The sequence below is a fragment of the Staurois parvus genome, unplaced genomic scaffold (genome assembly GCF_062004578.1).
Source record: "Staurois parvus isolate SC_StPar_1 unplaced genomic scaffold, SC_StPar_1.0 ptg000078l, whole genome shotgun sequence".
NCBI lineage: Eukaryota > Metazoa > Chordata > Amphibia > Anura > Ranidae > Staurois > Staurois parvus.
The window spans coordinates 3,833,932-3,861,026 of NW_028317874.1; the positions used below are offsets into that span (position 1 = coordinate 3,833,932).

The following is a 27,095-nucleotide window of genomic DNA, read 5'->3' on the forward strand; positions in this document are numbered from 1 at the left end:
GCAGTCTCGCCAAAAAATTGCTCCTCTTCTGATCAAGCAATGCTCACCAAGAATAATGCATACTATATGCTACCAATTTGAGATTAAATATAATGAACTGTCCATTACAGGCAAGGGGAAGAATGTAAAAATGTAAAACTACAGGGATGATTGGGGAGAGTGTCTATGCCTGTGATATTTCAAGTGTCAGCTTCCATAGTAAAGGTAGCAGGCAGCACAAGCAAGACTCAACTGACACTGATGGTATAGGGAGAACTGTGCTAACATTTTGTAGGGAACTCTGTAAAATCCAAGGCCACACTTGGGTCGCAGAATGTTTACATTTAAAATAATAAAAATAGAATAGTACTCCATGATTCTTTATAAGCCCTGGTTAACACTTGTGCAACTTGGCATGCGACTTGTAACACACAGAGCACATGACAAGTGAAAGCACATTAATTGGAGGCCATTCCAATCAATAAAACTCAAGTTGCAGTTGCAACTTGTAAAAAGGTTCCTGCACTACTTTGATGCAACTTCAATGCCATTTGAGTTCTGTGACTCTAATGTTGCATGAAAGTTGCAAGCAAGTTGCACTAGAAGTTGCACAACAATAGGGTCACATCAGTGTGAATTGAGGCCAAGTCGTCTTCATTCTACAGTCCAGTTACTGCATGTTGACTTTCTATTAATTGCAAATCAGCAATAAATCCATTTCTAAAATTATCTCAAAACTGATATGCAGTGATTAGTGTTTTTCAGTCCATTTTATGGACACTTTACATCACATGTGTCAAACACAAGGCTGGTGGGCCGAATCAGGCCCCCAGGCCATTTCATGTGGCCCTTGAACCTCTCCTGCAGTTGCAGCACCCCCCCTCGTCTCTGTCCCCACATTCCGAGGAAGAGAAGACAGAACTCCTTTGCCACATCCTGTGCCTCTCTGTGCAGCCACAGCACCCCCTCATCTCAGCCTCCCCTGTTCTCAGCATTCAGCAGACCCAGACAGCTAACTCCAGCTCTCCTCTGATCCTCCTCCAGACTCTGCACTTTCCGCTTCCCAGCTCTGCCCTCAGCTTCTTCCTGGCAGAAGCACAAGGTAAGGGGGTGCACTGTGATGTAAGGAAGGGTGGGGGACTCTTGACTTTGATGGTGGGGAGGCTCTTGACATTTGATGTAAGGGGGGGAGGGGGGGGGGATTGTTTGGACATCTAGTATTACAGATACAACTGGCCCTTTGAGGGCAACCATAATGCAGATGTGGCACACAACAAAATCAAGTTTGACATGCCAGCTTTAAATTATAGCAAACACCACAATAGTATTACCCTCTAAGGAAAAAACAGTGTTGTGATCAGCGAGAAAATTTGATTTGATAGTTGCAATGTAATCTGCCATGTATAAACCCCAACAATAAATTTCTTGTTTGCTCCATTTTTTAGCCTGTAATTAATAGCATTGAAAGAGCTGTTAGATCGGTTTGATAAATACAAAAACACACTTATTAATCCTGCCAAAAATCCACTCTGCCTTTGCTGCACTGTTATTAGTCCTGTTGATATGTACTTCTGCAGACTACAGAACATGTCCATCTAGATTCTTGAAATAAGAGGAGAGCTGTTCTGTAGGCCTAAAACACTATATTTCCTAGATTGACAACACATCTCCTCTAAAGATACAGTACAATGAGCTATTATGGTTGCCCTAGGACAGGAAATATGTTACTGACAGAAACTTCAGGCAAAAATAAAGCTAATGCTAAAGCTAAGGACTGGTAAGCTGCAATATATAACGGTTTTGTTCTTGGGTTTAGGTATGCTTTAGAAGATCACTTAACAAGTCCAAACATGTGACCTCTGATTAACAACATACCACGACTCATACAAATACAAAAACTTAACAAGACTAGACATAAATTGGTGAGCTGCTGAAAGTTACAAAATCAGCAGGTATCAGCAGTTTGTAATCACATCACTGGTTGGAGAATAGTCACCTTTGGATTGGTTGTCTGATCTGCACTGCTTTGGGCAGGCTTTGTTTTCTGCTACAGGCCCAAATATTCTCTCTTTCCAAACAGTACATGTGTTACAAAAGTAAAAGGTAAAATACATTATTTATATATTGCATTTTTATTACTAAATGTTTTGTCAAATATTATGATCTCTTGATTAACTACAGAGCTGTCTAATGAACCTCTTACCTCAAACTCTCGGTTGTCATTGTTATACTGAACAACATCCATAATGTATTCAGCTATGCTATCAAGGAAAAAGGCCAAGTCCATTTTTGAGTTGATTTCCAGTGGTTTACACAGGCTTTGGAAGGGAAAACAAAAACACTCATAAGACACATGGTAATAATACACCTACAGTACATGATTGCTTTATTTGCCATTGTTATAGTTTTTATGTATTTGATTGTCATTGCTATTCCATGATGTTTCATGGTGTGATTGGCTTTTACACTGCCTTCAATTTAACAAGATCAAGTGTTACAAGGTTTGTAGAGAGTGATTGTACATGGGTGAATGCTTTGTTTAAAGAGGTAGTAAATGCAGATTACAAAAAAATATCCCCTGCAAGGCAATGTTATAATGTGCTAGTATGCATCACATACTAGCATATTACGAAATAGTTACCTCAGAACAAAGCCCTTCAGTGGTGCACTGTCACCGATGACAAGGCTTCCATCTTCCTTCCAGGTTCGCGAGCTCTGGCCATCTGACTGGCTGAGCCACGATGATGTCACTCCTACGCATGGGAGTCAAGGGACACAGCACAGTGCTCTGAAGGAATGGCACAGGTATGCCAGCAAACATCTCCGAAACGGTGCACATTTAGGAGATATTAGTTTTACCTACAAGTAAGCTTACCTGTAGGAAAAAAAAAAAAAAAAAAAAAAAAAAAAAAAAAAAATCGCAAAGCAGACTTTACTAACAGTTTGCTCCCAAGCCTGTTTTCGTGGGCGTTTTTTTTTTCAAACAAATTAAAATGCACATTTTAGGTCTGAAGATTAGTTGAAACCCCCAAACATTTTTTGAAAGCAGGGACCTTAGAGAATAAAATGGTGGTAGATTTTTTTTTTTTAAGTCACATGATATTACCGCAACAGTTTTTCAACTCCTTACAGGAAAATTATTTTTAGTGCACTCAAATGCAACATCCAGTGACCATAAAAAATTGCAACCAGAGCTCCAATGTTAATTGCAACTGCAGTAGTTATTTGAAAGCATACCAGGCTCCCCTAAAGAGCAAGGTCCTTACTTACTGCAGCAATGGTCTAGAGCCCTGCGGTCCAATATGCACACAGCCTAGAAAAGTGCCAGGCAGGTTTCCAGTGGGCATACCCTCTAAGGCAGGGGTGTCACACTGGCAGCCCTCCAGCTGTTGTGAAACTACAAGTCCCATCACACCTCTGCCTTTGGGAGTCATGCTTGTAACTGTCAATCTTGCAATGCCTTATGGGACTTGTAGTTTGGCAACAGCTGGAGGGCCACCAGTTTGACACCTGTGCTCTAAGGGGTCTTCAAGAACAAGGTTCCACAATTTGCACATGCACCCTGCCTCTTGCTATGACTGGGGCCAATTAAGAAGAGGATCAAACGCGCCAATCTAGCTGAAGGAATTTATTATTTTATGTCTTGATAGAGTAAAATAACTTTTATTTATTTTTAATCCAAGATGCTTCGGTGCTGGACTTTAACCTGTACCCTGCCTCCGATTAGATGCTAGGACCAGAGCCATGGTTCCTGTGGTTAGCTATGAGAGGCAACACTACTGAAAGCAATGGGAGGCTGCCAGCTCTTGTAGCAAATTGTGGCCACTCACATGTAATCTCTCATACGGCAATCACATGCAAAGTATCCACCCTGAATGCAGGCAGGGCCGATTACTCACATGTGATCACAGCAGAAGAGATTACATGTCAGTGGCCACTATTTGGTTGCTTTTAAAAGTGGGACCCCCTCTCTGGGGTTCTCCCATCTAATCATAGGCAGGGTACATTCGAAGGTGTGAATGCACCCTTAAACTTTGAGTGCCTGGCATTTAAAAGCATGAGACTATTTTAAAAGGTCAGTTTTCTTACCCTTTTGTAACTGACAGATCCAAAATGGTTTGTTCACAGGTTATCCAAACAATGAGAGTAACAACCTAAATTGCAAAAAAGGCACTTACTTGAAATCACGTGTGATTTTCTTGTAGTTTTCTTTATACGCCAGCAACTCTAACAATGAATCTGCAGCCAGTTTAATGGTCTTGGGGCAATCAGAGTAGTTCCTGGCCAATGATGACTGCACCACATCAAGATATTCTACAAATCAATGATGGAAAGTTAACACCAGCCAAAATAAGTTGATTTTGTATACAGTGAGGAAGGATAAGGACGGTCAGGTCTTTACTGCTCTCTGTGTCCCTGTCGGAAGAATTACCCTCCCCTTCCTGTCCCTGTGAGAGGTTGGAAAATGTATCCAACAGGGGCTCAGCCCCTGGATATTTCTTCAAACAGTACAACATTAAAGTGTTACTAAACACAGGATCCTGCATTCACTATATCCAGTCTTCCACAGTACACAGAACTGCAATTATTTTAGTAAATATAAACTGCTAAATACCTTTTGCCATCAGTAGTTAGAGCAGTCTTGTGACTTCTATCAGTGTCCAGCAGAGCACTGGTTAAAGCTTGTAGGAGGAGTTTTATATCTGCTTTAGGAGGATGCAGAACCCCTGACCTCTGTCTGGACAGTGCTGATGGGAGAGTGCATGTGATCAGCACAGGGCCAAAGAAATAAAAAACCTCTCTAGCAATACACATCAAACTGAGCATGTGCAGTGTCTCCACACAATATGTCTTATCAGGAGATAAGAGGGAGACACTGGAAGAAAGGGAGGATCAGAAAAGATGGGATCAAACGACCTTTACATAATGCAGATGATTAACCCTTTGGGTTGCACAGGGCCAAAGAAATAAAAAACCTCTAGCAATACACATCAAACTGAGCATGTGCAGAGTGTCTTCACACACTATGTCTTATCAGGTATAAGAGGGGGACTCTGGAAGAAGGGAAGGATCAGAGAAGTCAGGATCAAACAGCATTTTTACACAATGCGGAGCATTAACCCCTTAGGTTCCACAGTGAGTATAACAAGCATGCTTTACTGCATATACAGACTGATTTTACTGTTGTGGGTTTAGTAACACTTTAACTGACTTTCTTAATAGACTGAAAGTGCAAGCTTTTTAACCATAAAGTGTCCTCATATGTTTTAAAAGCTTATCATTTTCAAATTATTTAGTTAGCCAATAAATTCCAAACTTTCTGCTTTCATAACTAGATAATATTGAAAAGTACTATTGAGCAGTACTATGATGCAGCTTCAGAAATTGTGACATTTGTTATTTTATTTCACCTACTGTCACTGTCTGAAATGTATGTTTATACCGAATTGTGGTACACCAGCTAAAAAGTTAAAACTGCCTTCAAGCAGGAGTGCATGTTCTGCAAGCTGGGGTGCACTTACAGTCAGAAAAGAACTGCACTTTGATGTTTACTAGAGTGGGCAGAGAAAAACTGAAAACTATTTTCTACATATACAGTATTTTATCTATGTATTTACCAGTTTAGTTGTAAATGCTTTAGTTTTTCCCTGAAAAATACTCAACCTGAATTTACAGTGCTGGCTGGGAATAAATGCCATCTGCATTTGGACTGAAGAAAAAAAAAAAAATAATAATAATAATAATAATAATATGTAGGAAATAGGTCTTTCGGTTTTCTGCTATAATGTGGCAAACTTTTAACTTTCTGACCTGAGCTATAGAATGACACCCGGATTGCTATTAGTTTCCAAGTATCGATGATTGTGTTCACCTGGGAGTAGCAAATCATGATAAAATCAGAAAAAAAAAGGAAAAAGAAAAAAGGATTGTGAGATCTTCTTTCTGAAAAACGTATTTGTACACGTGGTGTACTGGTGAAGATTTCTATATGCTTGCATATTGCTGGCACCATCCATCTCATCTCAGCACCCCACCTCACCCCCAGGACATGCTTCAGGGTTCAGTTCATGATAATAAAACACAAAGTGAAAAGTTTAATTTCTTACCAGAAAAATTCAGCACAGCTTGTACAGGGGCACTGCTGGCTACAGCTGCATAGGCCAAGTGAGGAAACTTTAATCTGTACCATGCCGCAAGACACCCAGGATATGATCCACCAAATACAATCCATTTTCTGTTACCTAATCCAAGTTTTTCAGTCATCACTACCTGAAAGTGGGCAAGGTCTGCCAAAGCTTGCTGACTACTTAGATAGCGAAGATTATCCACACTCATATTCCTACAAGAAGAAAAGGTGAATATGACTAGCAGAAAAAGTAGTTTAAGGTGGTTGTAACTCCCTGAAATGAAAAATTAACAAAGCATATCCTTCTATAGTATGTACTTGCCTCAACCCAAATCATCTAGTGTGATTATCATCTGCTCTGTCATCCCTCTGCTATCTGCATGAGTTCTTCTGGCAGTCTTTGCCAAAACCGTGATCCCAGAAGATGGCCCTGCACCCCTTCCAGCACACAGCAGGAGATCGACAGCCTCAACTGCGCATGTTTCCTTATGAGACTGTGTAGAGGGGGTGTGACCTTTTCTTCCACTCACTAAGCTTATATACTGTGCAGTATGTAACACGAGATCCCTGACTTCTGAAGCTGAGAAATGTTGTAAATTCTGTACTTTGAATGGCTGTAAGGGGAAGAGGGCTGCAGATAAACAGGTACCACCTATGTAGGAGAATTTGTTTCATCTCCATGTATCACCTTAGGCTAGCCACTTCAGTTGGTATATGTAAGAGTTTACAACCACTTTAAAGCATCATCATCAAGTAGACATATGGGTTGATTTACTAAAGGTAAATAGGCTGTGCACTGCAAGTGCAGGTGCTCTAGATCTGAGGGGAACATGCAAGGAAAATAATAATAAAAAACAAAAAACACAGCATTTTTGCTTGCACATGATTAAATGAAAGAAAGCAGAGCTTTGCCTGATTTCAGAGCTTCCACTCAGATCTAAACCAACTACACTTGGAGCGCACAGCTTATTTACCTTTAGTAAATCAACCGCATAGTGTCCAATCCAATTTTTATGTTACATGTATACATTTTTATTTAGGTGTAAGCATTTATTACCTCAAATTACTGATGGACGAATCTTCCCAGGATTGATCCGCCAAGGGTTCGGTGAATCTTGTTCAAGAGTCGCTAAACCTGAACCTAAGGTGAATCCCTTTAAGTCAAAGGGGACTGGAATCTTGTTGTTACATTCTTCTGGCCATTCAGGAAAAATACTGTTAGAAAAAAAATGTATGGAAAGCTGGGCCCTACCATAGGGGACATGTACTAATGTAAAAACTAATTCTAAAAATACTGTACAGTGGGAAGAGGGTCTTTTCATGTAGCATCAAGGGCTGTACATGGTGTTAAAGAATAGTATCATTTTTTTTTAAGGACAGTCTCAGTGACCGCATACACTGGCAGTCCTTATTTGGGTGTGGAATTATCTTTTACAATTAGGTTGGCTGACATACAGCAACAGCAGAACCCAATTCTATTCACTTTGAAAAAAAAGAAAAACAAAACAGTTTTTTCCCCAGGTAGTTAAAGCTACATTGCAACACATGCATATACATTACACAGTAATAGGCCCACTTTTATGGCCGATAGAAATTGTCTAGTAGTTCACTGGCGGTCCCTGTTCTTACTAAAGCAAAACTCTCCTGTTGTTGGCCAGTTTCTATCAAACTTAAATGAAGAATTAAAAATGAATTCCAGGTATGGATTCTATAGCAGATTTACATTGGTCCAGTTGTAAGTGTATATATACACACCATATCTCTGGGATCCCCGTGGCTAATGGAAATCATTGTAGTAGAGCGATGTTTGCGGTCCTCCAGGTCCATTGCCGTGTGACTGCCCTGTTGCATAGTGAACACAGGGGGTCGGGGCGACACTTACAGAAAGACTTACATTTTTCTCAGTGAATACAAGTCGATTTCTGATTGGACTAGGTGGAGATGGTGATGTCACCTCCCTGCCTCTCCACCTCATTCATCTAGAGATCACCTTGCATTCGCTGAGAAAAATGCAAGGCATACTGTGAATGGCACCTGTGCTAAGTGGGCATCCTCCTGTAGTTACTATACAGCTGCTCAGCACAGGACCCAGAAGACAGTGGTGATCAATGTGATTTCCAGCTTCCACAGCAGTCCCACAGGTATGGCATATGCGTACCTATATTGTATGTAGCTATGCTACAAGTCCATACCTGAAATTATGTGTTAAGAAACTGTAAAACGTGCCAGCATCAAGACATTTTAACCACTTGTCTACCGTGCACTTTCACCTTTTTCCTGCCAGGCCAATTTTCAGCTTTCAGTGCTGTCGCACTTTGAGCGACAATTGTGCAGTCATGCAACACTGTACCCATATGAAATTTTTATCATTTTTTGAGACAGATATAGCTTTGTTTTGGTGGTATTTAATCACCTCTGGGTTTTTTATTTTTTGCTAAACAAACCAAAAAACAGAAAATTTTGGGAAAACAATGTTTTTTCTTAGTTTCTGTTCTAAAATTTTGTAAATAAGTGATTTTTCTCCTTCACTGATGTGCGCTAATGAGGCTGCACTGATAGGAACTGAGACTGCACTGATGAGGAGGCACTGGTAGGTGGCACTGATGGGAATTGACAGGCATCACTGATGGGCACTGAAAGGCAGCATTCATATGGCACTGATAGGCAGCACTGACTGGCACTGTTAGGTGGCACAGATTGGCAGCATTGATAGACAGCACTGAAAGGCAGCTCAGATGGGCACTGATATGTGGTATTGATGTAGCACTGGCAGGTGGCATTGATGGGCACTGACAAGTGGCATTGATGGGGCTACACTGATCATCAGAGCACTGATCATCAGTGCCCTGATGATCAGTGTACATGTCCCTTCTGAGGAATGTCGATTACCAGCTCTCCTCTCCTCACAAGCTGTCATTGTGACAGTTTGTGAGGAGAGGAATGCCAATAACCGGCATTTCCTTATTTACATGCGATCAGCTGTGATTGGACACAGCTGATCACATGACCGAGCCAACGTCATCGGCTCTTGCTGCTGATTGTTGATCCACTGTGTCCCAGGGATAGGGCGCACCACCAATCGCCACGCACACCCCCGGGGTGCGCATGTGCGGTTAGAGCAGAAGGATGTCATATGTCCCAGAATGAGAGAATCATCGCCTGTCCATCAGTTACTTATATGGGGGGGGGGGGGGGAGGTGGTTAAAGTGGGAGAATAGGACAAAATGTACTAGAGAAAAAAAAAAAAGTCACAGGCTAAGGTTTTACAAGAATTAAGATACTGCAGTGCAGACAATACAGCAGTGTATGGTTGGCCAGCAGCAGGACAGTTTTGAACAGGGATAACAGGCCTACCTGGTGAATGTAAGGGATATGATATGAGGTGGTTTAGGTGCACACTGTTCTTGCACCTTTTTTTTTACTTTTTGTCTTTTGAACAAAACAGGAGAGTGCTGCAAACAAAAAACAAAAATCCCCAAAATGTCACCCCTCAAAACAAAAGCCTACTTTTTTAAGGGGAATACTATATGTAGTATTAATTTGCCTTGTACTCACATACCATAAGCTGATGCTTTTCCATTACAAGTCTTGGGAATTCATTCTTAACAACATGTGCCACTACACACGATCTTTGCCTAATTATGTTAGGCAGGCCATAGGCAAATAGAAAACCAAACAAAAATTCTTGTCAATAGACAGATTATTCGGTTTTCGCATCACTAGTGTGTCCACTGCGACACGCGATTTTTGTGATGCAACCAAAAAGTGACATTGAACATGTTGGATTGAGTTTTTAAATTCATGAATTTCTAATTGCTGATGGGGTAAATTTAAATTAAATGCACGAGCTAGGAAAGTATAACCCGGAAGGAAAGAATGTTCACGGTCAAGAAAGTTCTTTCATACTCAACAGTAACCATGTATGAAGAGCAGGCAACATGAACGAACAAATGTGTTTGGATGCAGAGGGGAATATCCAAAATGTGCTTGCATTATAATGAAAATGAATTGACACCTTATGCCATCTTCTGCAGATGAAGAAAAAAAACTGTTGTTTTAGCAGGGCGAATTTTGAAACAATGACACAATCATATGAAAAAACGAACAACATTGTTTTTCATTCAACAGAACAGTCTGTTTTTTTTACTTGTCAATGGCCTGCCTTAGTGGCTAGGTATCTCACTTCTGTGGCCTGTGTACATGGGATAATGGCACTAACTGCATTGGGAGCATGCATGGAAGGAAGAGGTATGTTACAATCCAACAGGGAAAATCAATACAAGATTAATGTGTTGTTGCTGTAATATAGATAACATTTCTAGTACCCAGCACATGAATGACAGGCAAAACCCACCCACGGTCAGGGATACAGAGAAACAGGATGGCAGTGACAAGGCAATATTTACTGGCTGACTTTCTGATTATAACACCCCGGTTCCATCAAACCATACTTTCAAATCGTGCGACTTACAGTGAAGTCGCATGATTTCAAAGTCGGATGACATGCCGATTTCAGGTACGATTTGCAAGACATATGATACAGATGTCTATGCAAATCACACCAAAAGTAGTCCATGCACTACTTTAGAAATCAGTGCAGATCCGACCAAGTCCGAACTGCACCGATATGACCGCTCTAAATGTGGGCAATAGGCTGCAATTTGCAAGTCGCATGGCATGCAAATTACATGCCAATTCGCATCCAGTGTGACCGGGGTCTACAGACTGTAAATATAGTTGGCGTTGTATGCAATTCTTACTCTGTGGGGTGACTTTTTCCATAAAATCTGTGCTCCAGCAAAAAACAAAGGGCTCGCATTTTCTCGGCATATGTCATCCATGTTCCTTGAGTCATCCAAGCTGGATTGGCAGTTCCTTCACCTCCAATCATCAAGAAAACGGGGCCATCGTCACTAGTGAAAGAGTCATTCACATAATATCTCTAGGAAGAAAAATGGCAGCAGGTTTAACATTTTTCATCAGAACACCCTTTACACGTAAGCACACTATACAATGGGGGGAATTTATTAAGACTGGGACAGAATCTGCAACAGCTATGCATGGTAACCAATCTGCTTCTAGTTTTCATTTTCAAAGTTAAAATGAATAAGTTGAAGTTAGAAGTTGGTTGGTTACTATGTACAGCTGCTCCAGATTCTGGGCTTCAGTTTTAGTATACAGTGCTTTGAATAAATATTCATAGCCTCTGAAATTTTCCACATTTTGTCATGTTTACAATCAAAAACATAAGCGTATTTTATTTGGATTTTATGTGATAGACCAACAGAAAGTGGCACATCATTGTGGAAAAAATATAATTGGAAGGAAAATGATAAATCATTTCAAACTTTGCTGTGAATGGCAATTTTCATGTCTTGCCGCAGATTATCAGTTGGATTTAGGTCTGGACTTTGACTGGGCCATTTTAACACATAAATATGCTTTGATCTAAACCATTCTATTGTAGCTCTGGCTGTATGTTTAGGGTTGTTGTCCTGTTGGTGAACCTCTGCCCCAGTCTCAAGTCTTTTGCAGACATTAAAAGGGTTTCTTCTAAGATTGCCCTGTATTTGGCTCCATCCATCTTCGCATCAACTCTGACCAGCTTCCCTGTCCCTACTGAAGAAAAAGCATCCCCACAACATGATGCTGCCACCACCATGTTTCACAGTGGAGATTATGTGTTCAGGGTGATGTGCAGTGTTAGTTTGCCGCCACACATAGTGTTTTGCTTTTAGGCCAAAAAGTTCAATTTTGGTCACAGCTGACCAGAGCACCTTCTTCCACATGTTTGCTGTGTCCCCCACATGGCTTCTCGCTTAATTCTCTCCTTGCCCGGCCAGTCAATTTAGGTGGACGGCCATGTCTTGGTAGGTTTGCAGGTGCACCATACTCTTTCCATTTTCGGATGATAGATTGAACAGTGCTGAGATGTTCAAAGCTTGGGATATTTTTATATAACCTAACCCTGCTTTAAACTTCTACACAACTTTATCCCCTGACCTGTCTGGTGTGTTCCTTGGTCTTCATGATGCGGTTTGTTTACTAGAGGTCTCTAAAAAAAACTTCTGAGGGTTTCACAGAACAGCTGTATTTATAGTGAGATTAAATTACACACAGGTGGATTCTATTTAGTAATTAGGTGACTTCTGAAGGCAATTGGTTCCACTAGATTGTAGTTAGGGGTATCAGAGTAAAGGGGGCTGAATACAAATGCACGCCACACTTTTCAGATATTTGTAAAAAAAAAATTGAAAACCATTTATCATTTTCCTTTCACTTCACAATTATGTGCCACTTTGTGTTGGTCTATCACATAAAATTCCAATAAAATACATTTATGTTTTTGGTTGTAACATGACAAAATGTGGAAAGTTTCAAGGGGTATGAATACTTTTACAAGGCACTGTATATCTCCAATAAATGTAGCCAGAATATTGATTTAAGATTTTGTATGTTCAATTCTTTTTATTAATTTTCAAAAAGATATAAAGGAATTGGCCACACAGGGGCTACAGCAAATGGACCAGGTGTGTACAATCATTAAAATGGACATTCAAAAGCTATAAGCAGATAGACATTCAAGAGTTGTTAGTTGTCAAAAGTCGGTTTCCCAGAGTGAAAGCCTTTAGAATCATATAATCTGTAACTGAAGCTTGCAGACAGGTTTAAAAAAATCTTTATACAAAAAGCAATTAAAGAATACACCAGCCCACATCTGAAATAACAGTGGCATGCTGATATAGGTACATTAATCAATTTACAACTAATTATAGCTCTCCTGCAGTCCACAGACAGAGCTACCCCTGTTGCTCTGGATAGTACTGCCTCACTTATCAATAACGTGCACAAAGCTTTTGTTCAAATTGCGGCAGGAGAATGATATCAACCACATTTAGTCTAAAGCTGAGGGAAACTACATTGGCTTCTAAAGCCAGCTATAGATGGATCAAATCTCAGCTGGGTCAGCAGGGACCACACAGGTTTCAATCCATCTCTGGGCAGGCTGGTTGTACTGAAATCGATACATCTGGCAGGTCGGATTTTTTTCATGAGATCACTGCTGGCATTTATAGCCACCAGCAGGAATCGTTGTGTTCTGCTGGCTGGGAAGGCTCCCCACAGGGAGAACACAATAGCCCTTGTGGGGTAGGTGCAACATGGTGAGGCGGCAGTAATGACACCAAGACCAGGATTAACAAAAAGCAATGTATTGAGGGACTTGTAAATGGTCACAACAGTCTGGCTGGGTTGAATGCCCACCCGTAAACTCACAGTCAAAGCAGAAAACAGTCAGTGATGGTGGGCCAGAGCTAAAGAGAGAGTGCTTGGGAGTCAAGGAAGGTGGAGTGCAGCTTGGCCAGTCCAATCTGAAGAGGGAGCTAGCAGAAGTGTAGGCATAGGCCTTCTCTTTTGCTACCACTACTGCTGTCTCCGACAGAAAATAGTATAATCTATGGATTGTTTTAGGGAGAAGAGCATTCCCAGAATATCAAAGGCCATGGATCAAGCCATTTTATTATATCGTTGGTGACTTTATGCAGCCGTATATCAGTGGTGAATGATATGAACCCCATTGTCTTAAAAAAAGTGTATCTATATTCAAAAGTTTTTTTTTTTTAAGTTTTGGATGGAATGGGCAAAAATTATATCAGGTTTTACTGCTATCTGGGGCTCTATTAAGGAGATTTCCCCTTATTGTCTGTACTAGGGACAACATTTTACTGGACAAGAAGTGAAAACCTGCAACAGCAACACAGGCCACAATATAATAATGAAAAAAAAAAAAATCAAACAAACCAAAAAACACCTTACAGAGGATCTAGCATTCACCTACTTAACACCTATGAACAAATGCGGACACAGTACAGGAGATGACCAGAGATGGCGGCGGGAATACTGGGCTGGCCGCTCCATAAGATGCACAGACATTTTCCCCCCAAGAGTGTCTTATGGAGTGAAATAGTGCCCCATCATTGGTGTCAGTGGGAAGAAACGTGCCCCATCGTTGGTGTCAGTGGGGGGAGGAATAGTGCCCCATCGTTGGTGTCAGTGGGGGGGAGGAATAGTGCCCCATCGTTGGTGTCAGTGGGGGGGAGGAATAGTGCCCCATCGTTGGTGTCAGTGGGGGGGAGGAATAGTGCCCCATCGTTGGTGTCAGTGGGGGGGAGGAATAGTGCCCCATCGTTGGTGTCAGTGGGGGGGAGGAATAGTGCCCCATCGTTGGTGTCAGTGGGGGGGAGGAATAGTGCCCCATCGTTGGTGTCAGTGGGGGGGAGGAATAGTGCCCCATCGTTGGTGTCAGTGGGGGGGAGGAATAGTGCCCCATCGTTGGTGTCAGTGGGGGGGAGGAATAGTGCCCCATCGTTGGTGTCAGTGGGGGGGAGGAATAGTGCCCCATCGTTGGTGTCAGTGGGGGGGAGGAATAGTGCCCCATCGTTGGTGTCAGTGGGGGGGAGGAATAGTGCCCCATCGTTGGTGTCAGTGGGGGGGAGGAATAGTGCCCCATCGTTGGTGTCAGTGGGGGGGAGGAATAGTGCCCCATCGTTGGTGTCAGTGGGGGGGAGGAATAGTGCCCCATCGTTGGTGTCAGTGGGGGGGAGGAATAGTGCCCCATCGTTGGTGTCAGTGGGGGGGAGGAATAGTGCCCCATCGTTGGGGTCAGTGGGGGGGAGGAATAGTGCCCCATCGTTGGGGTCAGTGGGGGGGAGGAATAGTGCCCCATCGTTGGGGTCAGTGGGGGGGAGGAATAGTGCCCCATCGTTGGGGTCAGTGGGGGGGAGGAATAGTGCCCCATCGTTGGGGTCAGTGGGGGGGAGGAATAGTGCCCCATCGTTGGGGTCAGTGGGGGGGAGGAATAGTGCCCCATCGTTGGTGTCAGTGGGGGGGAGGAATAGTGCCCCATCGTTGGTGTCAGTGGGGGGGAGGAATAGTGCCCCATCGTTGGTGTCAGTGGGGGGGAGGAATAGTGCCCCATCGTTGGTGTCAGTGGGGGGAGTGTAACAGAAGCGCAGGCAGGACAGAGCACACAGAGAAGATGGAGAACACACAAAGCTTTATTGAAGCAACAAAAGGACAGACACTCAATGGGGAAATGGCAGGGAGGGTGATGTGTGCGCAAACCAGGGATGATTCCAGGCACGGGGGGGTCTTTGGCGACAGGCAGGCAATCTCCCCCCTAGGCTTGGGGCCTCAGCCGAGCTCCCTCCGTGACTGGACAGCGGATTGGAGACTCGGGCAACCTACTTGAGCAGGGGTGTCGGGCAACAGGCAGGCAATCTACCCCTGGGCAGGGGCCTCGGGCAACAGGCGGCAATCTACCCCTGGGCAGGGGTCTCAAGCAACAGGCGGCAACCTACCACTGGGCAGGGACCTCGGGCAACAGGCGGCAATCTACCCCTGGGCAGGGGTCTCGGGGACTCAACGGGACTCTAGCTGTGGAGTCTGGCCTCAGCACGGGTGGTCGGTGCGCGCCGCGGGGACAGTTCAGAACACGGGTGGTCGGTGCGAGCCGCGGGGACAGTTCAGAACACGGGTGGTCGGTGCGCGCCGCGGGGACAGTTCAGAACACGGGTGGTCGGTGCGCGCCGCGGGGACAGTTCAGGACACGGGTGGTCGGTGCGCGCCGTGGGCACAGTTCAGGACACGGGTGGTTGGTGCGTGCAGCGGGCACAGTTCAGGACACGGGTGGTCGGTGTCGGTGCACACAGCATTTCAAATTCGTGTTGGAGATGTCATCAGTGCACTCTTGCATATCTGGTGGGACTGCCCATTGCTAAAGCCTTTCTGGGGGAAAATCCAATCCATAATCACGCAAGTAACTACGTACTCCCTAGACCTCTCCCCCCGCACAATTCTTGCTCCACCACTCCACATTTCCATTTAGGACATACTGTAAATCACTCGCCATGCACATGGTAAACGCGGCAAAACAATGTATCCCAGTCCACTGGCGCTCAATACATGCAAAAGAACATACCGAGAGATTCAGGAAAACATGGGCTTGTTGGAGTCATTTCAAAACCACCAATACCTATCACCTATTAACGCATGAACAGCCTACACCCCCTGACTGAATGATTATACACGGTGCCGTTCTAGGGAACGCCTTGTCCACCGAAGACGTATCGCTTAGTTCTCAGTTTTCGAGCCGACGTTGGACAGCTACGTCATCAAACTGCTGTGACGCTGAGGTGAGTATGTATGTTTGTATTCTTTATTATCCCCATACGTCTCCTTTAAAGTAATTGTCAACCCTTACTGAATGTCATAAAGGTAGCAAAATGCAGCATATCTTGGAGAATTTGGGGGTGGGAAGAGCTTTTACCTTTTTTCATCCTTTGTTACATCTCCTACAGCCTCTTTGTATCCTGTCCACATGTATTACATTGCTACGGGTGTAGGCATCTGCTGTCCTCTACTGAAAGCTGCCAATATTACAATTTTATGTATAATTATGAATTAGCACTTCCTGTCTCTGAGAGGCTGGATGAGCAACTCCAGAAGCAAGGAGATGAAAAAAAGAGGAGCTAATGCAACACGTCCACATACAGGAGCAGCAATATTGTATTTTATCTAGACTAGAAGAAGAGAAAGTAATAGAAGGGGGCGGTAATTGTTCATGTGTTCTGGCCATTTACCTGTAGCTGGCCATAACTTCTTGATCTGAATCCTAGTGACAGACACATCTCTGTCCTATTGTTATTATCTCACATTCACAGTACCAAATAACTAGGTCTGTGCTACTGTATGTGTGCAGTGGACACCTTCCATTATATTAGGTGAAGAGCCACACAGACTGCATGTGTTTTTTCAGCAGGCATATTTCCCAATTTTTGCTGGCTGCAGTTATTCTCTTTTCACATTTTTTTTTTAAAAAGTTGAAGTCATTGGATTATACTTGGACAATGTGCATCAGCACAGTGATAAATAATATTATAGCCATGAAATTGTGATAGTCGAGGCAGAGCTTTGTCACCCTATATCGCAAAGTGTGTAAACAAGGACCTTTATATCTGTATCACCATCTGTTATTTTTGTGAAGGCTATTAGAATAAAAATAGGCTTTTCAAAGTGGACCCTACTTCAAGAAATGTGCTGGAACCCCCCATTAACACAGACAGTGTTGACAGGGGAATCCCTCCACACCAGGAGAAGACCGGGATTATTGCTAGCGGCTAGAACAGCTGCTAGAGATAATCACATATAAATTCTGTCAGGCTGATTGATCAACTTAGGTACATTCAGCCTGCCCATACATGGTTCGATTTTTAGCCAGTTCAGCGGGAATTGAACCATCTCTGGCTGGCTCCAGTAAGAACACAAGATATTGTGTCACTAATCCCTGCCTTATAGGGCAGCACAGTGGCTAAATGGTTAGCACTTCCACCTGGCAGCACTAGGGTCATTGGTTCGAATCCCAACCGCAGCACCACCTGCCTGGAGTTTGCATGTTCTCCCTGTGACTGTGTGGGTTTCCTCCCGGTACTCCAGCTTCCTCCCACACTCCAAAGACATGCTGGTAGGTTAATTGGCTCCTGTCTAAATTGGTCCTAGTATGTGTATGTATGAATGTGAGTTAGGGACTTTTGAATTTACGCTCCTTGAGGGTTAAGGATTGATGTGAATGTACAATATATATGTAAAGCGCTGCGTAAATTGATGGCACTATATAAGTACCTGTAATAAATAACATAATAAATAATAGCAGTGGAGGAGGAAGGGTAGAAAGAGTAGAGGGAGGAGGTGAAGGGGGAATGGGAGGGAGAAATACTATAGGGAGAACAAGGTGGAAGACTGGGAGGACTAGATGTAGAGGGGGAAGGATGTGGAAAAGGAGGTAGAGGCCAGTGAGGAATAAAGGGTACAGATGACAGCGCTGTTACTACTGGACAAGACACATGGCACTACTACCACCTCCAATAGCTTGCCCTATCTTGCATTCTTGCCAGCTGCAATGTTAGTTTTGCCAAGCTGGTTATAAGATGTTGGGCATGGGGGTAATTTGGGAACATTTTTCCATTACACTCCAGCAACTGTGGAAGGGACACTTGCCTTGTAAAGGATGCTGCTGACAGTCCTAATGTGCAGAATGTACAAGGCTGCTATACACACGTAGAGGACTCCCAAAGATTGGGAGGATGAGGAGATATCCTTCTATTCTCTCTGCAGACAGCATCTACCAACGTGTCTAAAATAGCTTGTTCAACAACAGCAAGTGGCACACATGCTGTCATGCTATCTGACACTTCCTTCCCTTTTCTCACTAGCTTCTGACCTAGAAGTCTTTGATTCTTGCCTCTTTAGTGTAGCCCCAAATGGGTATAATTCTTTTACACTGGACTGTCAAGACAGTGACAATATTGATAGAGACTGTTGGGTATAGGTTGTATTCATCCATTGGTTTTGGAGATGACAGAAATGATCTTAAAATTCAATTGTGTCCAACGTTACTCACAGCAATCACATTTTAATGTTTCAAAGTGAGATCACTGAAAAGGATTTCTGATGGGTTGCTGTTTTTTTTTAGTTTTTTTAGCTATACTTAGTGCTCTGTTAACAGGAGCAGCATTTATTTTTACAGACAAATATTGCTGTGTATTTTACATGACAATAGGTTATCTTAAAAGGATAAGTTCACCTTTGGGAACATGTTGCATGTTCCACCTGTTTTTAGGGTGGAACATGTAACATGTTTCCGCTCCTGCAGCCGCTCCCCTCTCCTGGGGGCAGCAGGCCTGGGATCTTCTCCCCGCGCCCGCTGTAACTATTTGAAAAGACCACAGCTGTGCAGGGCTCAACCCTCATGGCCACTTTATTCATGCACAGAGTTCTGTGAATGAATGAGCTACAAGTATCCATGGCCTTTGCCGCTGATGGTTTGTACTTTTCAATAATCTCCCAGGGCGCTGTTGAGCTTTCTAGGTAGTTAATTGATTCTTTTGGTCATTGTGTAGCTGCCGGCTTGTACAAGCAGACATATACACAGACAGTGTGCAAGAGCCTACATTCCAGGCTCCTGTTAAAGAAAAAATAAATAATAATAATAAAAATATATATCTCCTGCAAAAAAAATATGCATTTACTTTTTTTAAGGTGAATTTATCTTTTAATTTATACAGTCTGGAGGCAAGCAGGGAAAGGAGAAACATAATTGAACCAATTAAATATATCAAGGGGGTGAATATCGTTCAGGGTGGCAGGATTTTCAATAGGAGTAGTTGATGCTTGAAATAAACTTTCAGCAGAAGTAGTAAGTCAGCCAACAGTAAAAAAGTTTTAAAAAGTTAAAATAAATACGTAATTTAATTTAAACAAAGGAGGCAGACTCGATGGACTACTTGGTCTTTTTTCATCCGTCTCTCTTCTATTCTATGTTTCTTCTAGCTGAACGAATGTTTGCAGTTTTTTTCTTCCCCGGTCAAAGCACAAACATGTTGGGCTCATTTAGACAGATAATAAAAAAAGTACAATAATCCATAACAAATATTAAGGACCTATATAAACTCATGCAGTGAATTAATGTGCATTATGTCATGCTTTTAACATGGCAGCTCAATTAAATCAATCGTTTTCCGACACACCAAAGCGTCCCAAAATGTGGGCAACACAAAATGTTTGCTGCAACGCAGCACAATGCACTCTGGTTTGTTGCGGCACGTTGTAACATATATGCATCGCTTTAGTATGTTGGGATGCTATTTAAAATGAATGGCACCAGAATACATTTATTTGTTACAGGTACTTATATAGCTCTATCAATTTACGCATTGCTCAATGCATTTAAAGTATTTTGCAGTAACATGTGCGTTCCCACAATGCATACATGTAAATCTGCCCTAAGGGACCATTTACACTGTTCCATTCTAACACAGGGGTTACAATACGTGAAAATGTATGTGCCTAACTTTCCCATATTAAAAAAAAAGTGAGTGCCAATCCCATTGCTGCAGTGTGCTAAAAAATATGCCATGTCCGTTTTTCTTTGCGTCTTAGTGTATTAGGAGGAGCATGGTGGTCAATAGTAGAGCATCAAATGGCATTCATTTTGATGCATTGGTGCAGGTATTAAGAAATCTTGATCAATGGCTGTTAACCCTATTCACTCTACATAAGAAAAAAAAAAAAAACACATTGAAAACATGCATCAGACATGTCGTGTTGCTAACACTACATTAAAACACATACCAACGCAGATGTTGAGCCTTCAGATTTCACTTTACTGCAGCCAAACTGAAATAAAAGGATCCATCTGACTGCCCTAGGTATCACACTTTACTCCCTTTCCTGTTTGCCTGATTAATATTAAATGAGAACAAACAAAATCACTGCAAGCTTGTGTAGGACCAATTTCAAAAGAAAGGGAACAAATCAGAATCCTGGTTTATCCAAATCAGCTTTAGTAGCTGTTACTCGGCAAGAATACTTGTCTACTCTTCACAGACTTGCCTGTTTCCAGATTCTGGTGTCAGCTCCATTGAAGTGATCCAACCTCTGCTCAAACCAGTGATCCTGCACCGTCACTGGGACTTCAGAGGGTCTTCTGCTAAACCTTCCATTAGTAAAACTGCTGCAAAGAGACACCCCCAAACACAGCAAGACAAGCAGCTGTGCACGAGCCATTGTCCTCAGTGGTGTTCAAAGGCTGGTCACATGACCTTTTATCAGCTGACTTTCCTTCCATCTGCTAGGTTTCAGTTCTCCTAGCAGTCTGGGCTGCCTGTTTAGGAACTTATCGGACACAATACAGAACACTGACACCATAGCTCCTAACATAATACACAAAATAGCAGGAGTGCTGCCTCAATGTATGTTATATGACATGAAAAGCATGCTTCAATAATAAACACATAACAATAAATAGTGAAATAAAATCCTAAATGTGAAATCAAGTGAACAAAAATCCCTTTCACATCCAAAAGGTGATAAGTGCTCTGTGCTCCCCGCCTGTGTGCCTCCTCACTCACCAACTTTAATGGATTCTTATGGTGAAATAAGAGTCTTTCACACTTTTGGTGGGGCATAGGAAGTCATGCTGGAGCTTGTAGTCCTCCTGATTAAATGTTGCTGGTCATCCCAGTGATTCAAATGTAGAGCCGATAGATATATACATGTGAGGAATGGAGAGAGGCATCCAAAATAGAGTAATTCCGTTTATTCGTAAAAGCAAACACACTGGTATTGCACTCACATTTCCAGATACAATAGGCATGAATCTCCATGTGTACAATAGTAGGTTGCTAGTATTCCACAAAGTTCCTTACATGTATATATCTATTGACTCTACATTTGAATCACTGGGAATCACAAGCAACATTTAATTAGGAGGACTACAAGCTCCAGCATGACTTCCTATGCCCCACCAAAAGCGTGAGACTCTTATTTCACCATAAGAGTCCATTAAAGTTGGTGAGTGAGGGGGGCACACAGGCGGGGAGCACAGAGCATTTATCACCTTCTGGATGTGAAAGGGATTTTTGTTCACTTGATTTCACATTTAGGACTTTATTTCACTGTTTATTGTTATGTGTTCATTATTATAGCATGTTTCTCATGTAATATAACATACATTGAGGCAGCACTCTTGCTATTTTGTGTATTATGTTGACATAATGACATTATAATGCACACTCCGCTCCTCACAAGACCTACTTCTCTCTAGTTCCCTGGTCTCCTCCTCCCATGCCCACCTCCAGGACTTCTCCAGGGTGTCACCCATCCTCTGGAACTCCCTGCCCCAACCCATCAGATTATCACCTACTCTCCTCTCCTTTAGGCGCACCTTGAAAACCCATATCTTCAGGGAAGCCTACCCCACCCCCTGCTAACTTGGCCGACCTCCTCCACTCTTCCTACCACTCCATCCCCCACAGCTATCTCCTCCTGTGCCACTATCTCCTCCCTCCTAGATTGTAAGCTCCAAAGAGCAGGGCCCTCAATCCACTCATGTTTTGCATTGTATTGGTATTGTTCTGTCACATGTTCTGTCCCCCTTTGTAATGTACAGTGCTGAGCGAACTATTGGCGCTTTATAAATACTGTATAATAATAATAATAAGGTCGTACCTTTTTATAGGAGCAGCTGCTCAGTTTTTGTTTAATATTGAGTGTGTACTATTGATTGGTGTGTCCTAAGCGCAGGTGATCATTATCTATCATAGCTCCCAACTGTCTCTGATTTGGAGGGACTGTCCCTCTTTTGGAACAAAGTCCCTCCCTCCTTTTCCCATGTCCCTCATTGTTCTCTGATACGTATACCTATGTATAAAATTCACTATTTATCTATCAAAAAGTATTTTAAAGGGTTAAACCTTTCATCCAGTTTCTAAACAGTTGCATTTGCAAATTTCAAAAACCTGTATAAAGGAATAGTAGTGGATAAAAAAAAGCACTTGTGAGTTTAATCAATTGTTTTTTCTCTGTATAATGGGGGTGGGTGCGGTAGTGTTGCCACCTCATCCCTTTAAAAGCAAACACTTATTAATTACACAGGTTCTGAGGGTAATTTAACGCAAAAAAGGCACTAAGGGATTTTAATTACCACCTTAATCAGCCACAGAACCTGTGTAATTAATGTGTTCGGTTTTAAAGGGATGAGGTGGAAACACTATATGGCCAGAGCATGTGCTTTACCTACATCATTTTTGCTAATAGGTATTCCTCTTTCTCATCCCATAAAGTTGGGAGGTCCTTCTGATCCAATGGCTTCATAACTAATGTTGATCATGCACAGCTTGATTTTCTCTTGTTCAGACCAAGGGCTGAACAAGAGATCAACGGATTACCCCATCCATGCTAAACAATGTGGATTATTATTATTATTATTATAATACAGTATTTATAAAGCGCCAATAGTTCACTCAGCGCTGTACATTACAAAGGGGGACAGAACATGTGACAGAACAATACCAATACAATGCAAAACATGAGGGGATCGAGGGCCCTGCTCTTTCGAGCTTACAATCTAGAAGGGACAGGATAGTGGTACAGGAGGAGATAGCTGTGGGGGATGGAGTGGTAGGAAGAGTGGAGGAGGTCGGCAAGTTAGCAGGGGGTGAGGTAGGCTTCCCTGAAGAGATGGGTTTTCAGGGTATGCCTAAAGGAGAGGAGAGTAGGTGATAATCTGATGGGTTGGGGAAGGGAGTTCCAGAGGATGGGTGACACCCTGGAGAAGTCCTGGAGGCAGGCATGGGAGGAGGAGACCAGGGAACTAGAGAGAAGGAGGTCTTATGAGGAGCGGAGTGTGCGTGTTGGGCGGTACTTGGATATTAGGTCAGTGATGTAGTTCGGGGCAGTATGGTGGACAGCTTTGTACGTCAGTGTTAGGATTTTAAATTTGATCCGTTGCGCAATCGGAAGCCAGTGGAGGGATTGGCAGAGGGGGGTGGCGGAAATGGAGCTGTTGGAAAGGTGAATGAGTCTGGCAGCCGTATTCAGGATGGACTGAAGCGGGGATAGCCAGCGGCGAGGCAGGCCAGTGAGGAGGGAGTTGCAGTAGTCGAGTCGTGATATGATGAGGGAGTGGATGAGCTCTTTAGTGGTTTCTGGGGTTAGGAACGTGCGGATTTTGGCGATGTTGCGGAGGTGGAGTCTGCACGAGTTTGTTAAAGATTTGACTTGGGGCTGGAAGGATAGGTTGGAGTCCAGAATGACACCAAGTACTCTGGCCTGCAGAGCGGGTTTGATATTGGCGTTGTTGGATGTGATGTAGAAGTCAATGGGGGGTGGGGTTCGGGCTGGGGAGAAGACAAGGAGCTCGGTTTTGGAGAGATTCAGTTTAAGGAAGTGGAGCGACATCCAATCTGATATGTCGCTCAGTAGGTGTGTGATTTGGGCAGAGACCGAGGGGGTGAGGTGGGGGGTTGAGAGATAGATTTGTGTGTCGTCGGCATAGAGGTGGTAGTTGAAGCCGTGAGAGTGTATGAGTTGGCCAAGGGAGGAGGTGTAGATGGAGAAGAGAAGGGGCCCAAGGACAGAGCCTTGAGGGACCCCAACAGAGAGGGGGAGTGAGGGGGAGGTGGTAGCATTATAGGTAACGCTGAAAGAGCGTTGTGACGGGTAGGATGAGAGCCAGGAGAGAGCAGAATCTCTGAGGCCGAGGGAGTGTAGTATTTTGAGGAGGAGGGGGTGGTCAACTGTGTCGAAGGCCGCAGAGAGGTCAAGGAGTAGGAGCACTGAATAGTGGCCATTAGCTTTGGCGGTTAGAAAGTCGTTGGAGAGTTTGAGTAAGGCGGTTTCGGTGGAGTGTAGGGGACGGAAGCCAGACTGTAGGGGATCGAGGAGGTTGTTGTTGTTGAGGTGAGAGCATAGGCGGGTGTAGACGAGGCGCTCGAGGAGTTTAGATGTAAGTGGGAGCAGGGAGATGGGTTTGAGGTTGTTCGGGTCATTGGGGTCCAGGGAGGGCTTTTTAAGTATGGGGGTGATGTGTGCATGCTTCAGTGGGGAGGGGAAAGTGCCGGAGGAGAGGGAGAGATTAAAGATGTGGGTGAGGGAGCGTAGGATGGAGGGGGAGGGAGGTCGTAGGAATTGTGAGGGTATAGGGTCGAGGGGGCAGGTGGTGAGGCGGGCATCAGAGAGGATCTTGGAGACTTCCTCGATGGTAGTAAGGTCAAAGGTGTGGAGTGTTGGGGGAGCTTCAGTATGAGGAATGTAGGGTGGGGTGGGAGTGGAGGTCAGAGCAGTGGTGGGGCTGTGGGAGAGGGGTGATGAGGGGGTAGCTGAGTGAGGGGGAACGGGGTTGGAGGGAGTTTGAGCAGTGACGAAGTCCCTGCGGGTAATGTCGAGGGGGAGGGGGGATGAGGGGGTAGCTGTGTGAGAGGGGACGGGTTGAGAGGGCGTGTGAGTTGCGGCAATGTCCTTGCGAATTGTGTCAATCTTGTTTTTGAAGTGATTGGCAATCTCAAGGGCGGTGAGTGAGGTGCTGGGTGGAGGTGGGGGTGGAGAGAGTAGAGAGTTGAAGGTGGAGAAGAGTCGGCGAGGATTGGAGGAGAGGGCCTTGATGAGGGTCAGGAAGTAGGCTTGTTTGGCTGCGTGGAGGGAGGAGGTGTAGGTGCGGAAGGCAGATTTGTAGCAGGTGAAAGCTTGTTGGGATTTTGTTTTGCGCCATAGTCGCTCCAGGGCACGACTGCGTCGTTTGAGGGTCTTGGTGTGATCAGTCTGCCAGGGCTGGAGCGGTCGGAGTCTGATGTTGCGTGTGGTTAAAGGCGCTAGTGAGTCAAGGGCTGCTGACAGCGCGTTGTTGTAGGCAGTCATAGCCAAGTCGGGGCAGGACAGGGGGAGGATGCAGTTGTGGAGTTGATCAGCTGCAGAGTGGAGGGGGGCAGGGTTAAGGTTGCGGAGGTTACGGCTGGTAGTAGTGTGACATTTGGAGGGGTAGGCATTGGAGGACGAGGAGATAGAGAAGGTGATCAGGTTGTGGTCAGAGAGAGGGAAGGTGGTGATAATGAGGTTGTGGGGAGCGCAGCGGTTGGAGAAGATAAGATCAAGGATATTCCCGTCGGAGTGGGTGGTGGATTGTATGCACTGTGCAAGTGCAAAGGAGGAGGTTAAGTGGAGGAGACGGGCTGTGTCCGGGTTGTCAAGGTTGACAGGGATGTTGAAATCCCCAAGAATGATGGTGGGTAGCTCAGAGGAGAGGAAGAAGGGTAGCCAGGAGGAGAAGTCATCCAGGAAGCGGGGTATGGATCCAGGAGGCCGGTATATCACAGCAATCTTCAGGGGGGTTGGGGAGAATAGTCGGACGCAGTGGGCCTCGAAGGAGGAGAAGGATAGGGAGGGGGGGTGTGGGAGGACTCGGAAGGTGCTCTGCGGTGACAGGAGCAGACCAACCCCACCACCTTTACGACCGTTAGGTCTGGGTGAGTGGGTCCAGGTGAGACCTCCATAGGAGAGTGCAGCAGGGGAGGTAGAGTCAGTGGGCTGGATCCAGGTTTCCGTGATCGCCAGGAGGTTGAGGGAGCGGGAAACAAAGAGGTTGTGGATGGCGATAAGCTTGTTGCACACCGATCGGGCGTTCAGGAGTGCACATGAAAACGGGGGGGAGATTTTAGGGAGCAGGGGGACAGATACTAGGTTGCGGGAGGACATGGAGGCGGGAGGGTGTTGTGCGGGTAAGGGAGGTGGTGGAGGGCCAGGATTCGGGGAGATGTCTCCCGCGGCTAGGAGGAGGAGAAGGGTGAGAAAGGTGGCATGGGAGCGGGATGTGCAGGAGCGTGAGGAACTCCTAGTGGAGGTGTTCGGGTCAGTGGGAGAGTGGAATAATAGGAGGAGGTGGTGGGTGCCATAGAGGGGCGAAGGAAGCAGTGAGGACACAATATACAAATGTTTAGGAGGAGCAGAGGGATATAGTGAATGGATTTTGGGAATGGAGGAGAGGAAAATGAGAAGGAGGAGTAGAAGAGGCATTTTGGGGGGTGATGAGAGCAGTAGTAGGGAGATGATAGCAATGAGGGGGAGATGTGCAAGTTTTGGGGTGGAGCAGAGGGGTAAAGAAATGAGATTTGGGAACAGAGGATAGTAATATGAAGAGGAGTGTATTATATAAAGGTACACAGAGTGGGACTCAGGCATGTAAGAGATGTTTCCCAGGGTGTTTGCTTGCAGTCTGTCCAGCATGCAGTAGAGTTTCTTGCTGTTGTGTATCTCTGCTGCTTAAGTTCAACTGCTTCGCACTCTTTCGAAGCCGCACTCCATCAGAGACTGTGCCCCCCATCAGAGATCTCCCCCCATGAGCTGATCTAAATTTATAGGGAGATGCTCAAATGAGCATTCAACTCCACCCCAATTAGAAGCTGATAAGGCTCACATGAATAATGGGGGATGTCTCTTAGGAACCAGGCTACAGTCGTAAACTGGGTGCAACTGGAGGTGAGGACTGCTCAACATACACACAAATATAAATACACCATTTGTTCTGAATATAACAGGAGTGAAAGCGATTTTGAGTTAGGAGTGGAGGTAGGAGAGATGCATTTACCCAGGAGGAAAACAG

The 27,095-nt window shown here is 44.3% G+C and overlaps 1 protein-coding gene across 1 annotated transcript in view; it reads right to left on the minus strand.

Moving 5' to 3' along the window:
- Positions 1–20,753, minus strand: part of LOC149469230 (putative serine protease K12H4.7) — a 93,215-nt gene extending 72,462 nt beyond the window's left edge. The window contains exons 1-5 of the mRNA XM_089669504.1: positions 20,555–20,753; positions 10,867–11,048; positions 6,087–6,319; positions 4,158–4,293; positions 2,183–2,297 (exon numbers count right to left, since the gene is read on the minus strand). Of these exons, the coding sequence (XP_089525630.1) occupies positions 2,183–2,297; positions 4,158–4,293; positions 6,087–6,319; positions 10,867–11,048; positions 20,555–20,728 (840 nt within the window). The 5' untranslated portion in view covers positions 20,729–20,753. The remainder of the gene's footprint in view (positions 1–2,182; positions 2,298–4,157; positions 4,294–6,086; positions 6,320–10,866; positions 11,049–20,554) is intronic.
- Between the last annotated feature and the right edge of the window lie 6,342 nt (positions 20,754–27,095).